The following is a 4,934-nucleotide window of genomic DNA, read 5'->3' as shown; positions in this document are numbered from 1 at the left end:
AGTTATTAGGATTAACACAAGTCATTGCTTCAAGCTCATTTAGTTTGAATTTAGTGAAAGCAAACTACCTCCTACAGACTCTAGGAAACATTCTTTTTCCACATAAATGTATTAATTTTCAAGAAGCAACTATACAAAGTAACATGTCAGCCTGGGCTAACTCTTCAAACCCACCATTCAGCACTGTGGTGCATGTCTGCATTCTATATTGCAAATTTCAGGATAATTTAAATATTTTCACAATGTAATTAACAAAGCAATCTCTATTTTAGAGATTTGATCGTACACCTATTAAATTGTTTTCATCTGTTTTAGCAAATAAGGGACTGCACTTTGAGTAGAGCAATTTTTAATTTTTTCCCCCTAAACTAATAATTTTAAAGTCTATCAATCATCATTAGTTCCAAGGTAGAGCTTGATTTAGGTTTTGGAGGAACTGAGTTTGTATAAGTTCAAGCTTCTACTACAAAACGCTTCCACGTTTAGCCAAATTGTCTGTTACCTGTCAAAATTTTCTACGAAGAGTACACTTAGGTAAATATTTCTTTATTAAATGATTAAATCCATAAATAAATTCTTTTAATTCATTGAATATAAAATTAAAATCATTTACAACTTATTCCAGTATTACGGGGGGGGTCAAAAAAAGAAAGCTACATTTTGATAAATAAAATATTCAGCTTTAAAACAACTGATTTCTGTTTGCAGTTAAACTATCGTTGGTACATAATAGCTGCCACCAGTGAGCACTCTAAAGTGCCCACCTCAGGAAGGAATGTATCTTCCAACTCATGTTTGGAAAAAAATAAAAAAAGCATAGTGTTAAAACTGAAGGGTTTAGAAAAGTTTAAAGTTTTCATAACCAGAACAAACATTTATCTGATAAGTTACAAACAGAAAACAGCACATGATTAAGGTACGGTGCTCCAAAAAGAAGCAATAAAGTTGCTCCAGTACTATGAAGCTTTAAGTATGCTTAAATCTCTGTTGCATTAGTGTCCAGTTGCACAGGGTGCTCTTGTAGTAGTATCTCAATGTTGCCCTCAAATGGGCAAGGCACCATTTCCACAGAGTTCTTTTCTCCGTTGCTTGTTACTTCAAAATTCTGATAACTCCCCACCCCCACCACAATTTAGTCCCTAAATTTGTGAATGTCATTGAACAGTCTGTAATAGGGGTAAGCTTCATTTGCATGTGGACAGTTGTAGTTGCATTTGCAAGACTGGATCATCATTACATTCTTAGTGAAAGTTTCTCCATCATCACAGCGGAACCTGATCTTGACGGTCCTGGTCTGGTGGGGGGTACAGCATCTTCCATCCACACAGGAGCCACAGTATTTGGGGCGATATTTCTTCACACTGGAACAGCCAGCATAAGTAAACTTCATTGGGGCTTGTGACTTCTTGGTCTTGGTGCATTTCTTTCCCTTCTGTATGGAAGAGGTAACAATGTTATTAGCAAAAGATTTCTTTGTAACATCCATCTTCAACCTAGACCCATCTGGGGAGAAAAAGGGAGCCATTCACAGAGATCTATATTTACCTTTAGGGAATCATAACTGGTCTGTTCACATGGCCGCACTTCACATATCCTGGTCTCTTTGATTAGTCTACAGTCGGGATTATCGTTGGTGACTCTGGTAGAGATGCCAGTTCCACAAGTCTTTGAACACTGGGACCACGAAGTTGTCTGCACAATGCATTTGAGACTCTCAAAAGATCGGCTATATGGCTCAGATCCAAAGACTAGAAGGGAGGAGAAGAAGAACTTGGCATAAACTTTCTCATTGAGAAGAAGCACCAAGATATATGAGGAGTACAGCAAAGCACTATACCCATTGTATTTAATGTATCCCCTCCCAATACAGTGTTACTAATATGCACAATAGCCTTACTCACCAGGTAGCATTTTCAGTCCTCCTTTCACAATGGCAATCAGTTCGTTGTTCCTGGTTAATTCACCTTCAGAAGCATCCAGACCAAATTCTTCGTTGAAGAAACCTTCCAACTCCTCAGGAGCATCTTTGGTCTCATCACAGACCCATTCTTCACAGCACTGGCCAGGGACTTTAACCAGCCTTGGGTTGGCACAGCCCAGGTTAGGAAGAGAGAGTTCTTGCGGGCAGAGTGGGATGCAGCCCACAGCTCCATCTATGCATGTGCACTGGTGTTTACAATTGGGCTGGAAACTTTCACCATTCTGGTAGATTTTTGAGTTATATTCACAGGGTCTCCCCTCAGATTGCGCTGCAGAGGTTAATAGAGAAAGGAGGGAGTTAGAGGTGAGACCCGCTGTTTTAAACGCATGCATATTTGCTGCTCTGTTAAATTCGAGTTATGGTAAAGTTCCCTACAATCCCCTAGAGACTCAAGGCTAGAACAATAAGTTAGTCAGGAATCACTTTTCCTTATGCGCTTTTAGCGGAGCCCAGACATACTGAATTGCATTCCAGACTGCTGAAGTCATATGCCTTTCTGCCAAGCTACCAACAACAAAGCATAACCATACATGGACTCAAAATTACTAAACTTGGGCACTACGGGGACTATTATTATTTTTAAAGGAGCCAAACCACACGCCTCTTACCTCTGCAGATCCCCTTCTGGGCCGTGGTACTGGCGCCGAAATTGCATTCCAGCCCCTTGGTGTGATCACAAGGCTGGGTCTTACTGCAGTCCTCGTTGAGTTGTTTAGCGCAGACTTTACAGCAGCCGCAGCCGTCCAGAACCAGACCGACTCCCGGGGCACATTTGGGCACCTCCAGAGGGCACTGGCAGGCGGCCGGGCAGGCGGAAAGCGCCTAGGGAACGAAGCACATTAAAAGCCGATGAGTGTATGTGCTAAATGGCTCATGCATAGAGAGACAAACCCGAGATTTACAACAGCCCACAGTATGGACAGCAGCGCTCGTCCGCACCTAGGAGTTAGCGATGCTCCCAGTTTATGCTTTCACAACACAAACACGCAGGCGATCGACTTTCCGGGGGTATATTTCGCGGCAGGAAAGTGACCAAAAATGGCAAACAGATTAAAAAAAAAAAAACTTCGAAACCCTACGATCCCAAACAACGTTACATGCAAACGCAAACTTACCAGCCTGAATAAGTGGAGGAAGGCAACAGCCAGAAAGAAATAACTGGTGGTTTGGTAGCTCATTGTTAGCGCAGGAACTGTTTTCCTACTATAGCTAAAATAAAATAACAGACTAGAGTAGAGAGAGAGAGTCTAAAACTTTCCCTGCGGCTTTACAGGCTGAGTGGATCTCTTCTTGTGCCTGTAGAGAGAGGAGTCTAAATCCTAAAGGGCTGTGAAAGCGTGTGCTGCTACGTTTTCTTCTTTTCTGAGAAGAGCAAGAGGGATATCAGGGCTGCTGCCTGGATCCTCCGCTTCTCCGGGGTCCCTTTGCAGTCTGAGGAGGCAGCGAGGGAGCCACTCCTTATATACAGTGCTGATGCCGCCGCGTGTTGCAGCTGCACTGACGTTGAGCGTTCCAGAATGCTAAAGCATCCAGAATTCCAAAGCATCTCAGGAATGTTTCTTGGCGCGGTTTGCGTCCAAGCTCCTCCCTGTCTAAATTGCACCTTTTTTTTTTTGTCTCAATAAAATAGTTCTACACCCCCCTCCCCCCAATTCCCACACTTGAAATGATAATTTAAATAATCTTCCCTTTAAGGATCTTTTTTATGATCATGTGGGAAATGCATTTTAGGAGGTTCTTTAAAAAAAAAAAGTTCCCAGTTTTCAGGCTGGGAAACGCTGTATGTAGATCCTCCCTGTGTGTTTATTAAGTAAGTTATGTACGACTGAATGTCACTCTGAAATATTGGGGAGGAGGGGGGTGTCCGGAAAAGCAGCACAAATCTGTTGCTGGAATTATGCACCTTCCTATCAAAGCCAAAAAACTTGATCCAGTGTGTGAGCGAGGGTGTGTACTTCAATGCCCTGATGCCTTACTTTTAAATATTTATGAATGGTAAAGGAACACAATAAATAGCTCCCTAGTGTCTGGCAAAGTTCCATTAAAAGGTCTTCCCTAGCTTTTTGCTTTGAGAGATTTCCACTTTTGTTATAATCATGGAAGGTGGAGGTTCTCAGTGCAGTGACTTTGAAGAATCACAGGAAAAAAGCTGGCTACTTTTTTACAGGTCCAGTACATATATAATCAGCTGACCTTGCCCAGCCCTTACCCCCAGGTTGTGTAATTTTTTTTTAAAGATTGGAATTTGGAAATGCAAATAACTCTGCTACATGTTCTTATCCTAAGCCTTGCCCTAGGAAGGGTAAGTCAGACAACTCTTTTATATATACTCTTCCTGGGAAAAATGAAGAAACTGCTACACTGTGTTCTCTCTAATTTATAATTTTTAAAGGTGAAGTCGCTGCAAGAAAGTTGCTCCTTGGTTTAGAATTATTTTAAACTCTGGATTTTGAAATTGAATATAAGGAACTTTTTAAATTATTATATTGAGTTTACTAGCCTCATTGCTATTTTATTCTGCCTAAATACTTTAGGAGGGCAGAATAACAAACCTTAAGTTTCTATGGAATATTGACCTCCCTATGACCTTCACTCCAGCATACAATGATAAGCAATTAAAATAAACATCTGCCTAAACTATAGGTTAACCCTAGAGGAGTGAACATTCAAAGACTAACCATGTTACTTTTGTATAGGAATACTCATACATAGACTTTTTAAAGCTTTTAATATATTCGCTACATACCAAATTTACATTAATCCAATCATTTGTTATTGGGGTTATTATTTCAGAGATAAACCCTTGAGTGCTTTAGATGTCTAGTGTTTAGGCCAGGAACAAGTTAGGAGAAAATCCCAGGCCCTGCAGCACATACATCCCTCTGCAGTCGTGTTTATCACCAAAGTTGTTAGTAATCCTCAGTACAGTTAGACTCACTTAGGGATTCCTCCA

At 41.0% G+C, this 4,934-nt stretch overlaps 1 protein-coding gene across 1 annotated transcript; it reads right to left on the bottom strand.

The window, feature by feature from the left end:
• Positions 1-562: 562 nt before the first annotated feature.
• Positions 563-3,424, bottom strand: CCN1 (cellular communication network factor 1). The gene is made up of 5 exons (XM_045028751.1): positions 3,097-3,424; positions 2,590-2,803; positions 1,902-2,249; positions 1,546-1,748; positions 563-1,432 (listed from the first exon to the last, which is right to left on the bottom strand). Exons 1-5 carry the CDS (start codon positions 3,157-3,159, stop codon positions 1,133-1,135), a joined length of 1,128 nt encoding a protein of 375 aa, XP_044884686.1. The 5' UTR covers positions 3,160-3,424; the 3' UTR covers positions 563-1,132.
• Positions 3,425-4,934: the final 1,510 nt, after the last annotated feature.

Source organism: Mauremys mutica, chromosome 8 (assembly GCF_020497125.1).
Source record: "Mauremys mutica isolate MM-2020 ecotype Southern chromosome 8, ASM2049712v1, whole genome shotgun sequence".
In the NCBI taxonomy this organism is placed as follows: domain Eukaryota; kingdom Metazoa; phylum Chordata; order Testudines; family Geoemydidae; genus Mauremys; species Mauremys mutica.
The sequence above is the reverse complement of the archived record's forward strand: the minus strand, read 5'-3'. Positions and strand labels throughout refer to the sequence as shown.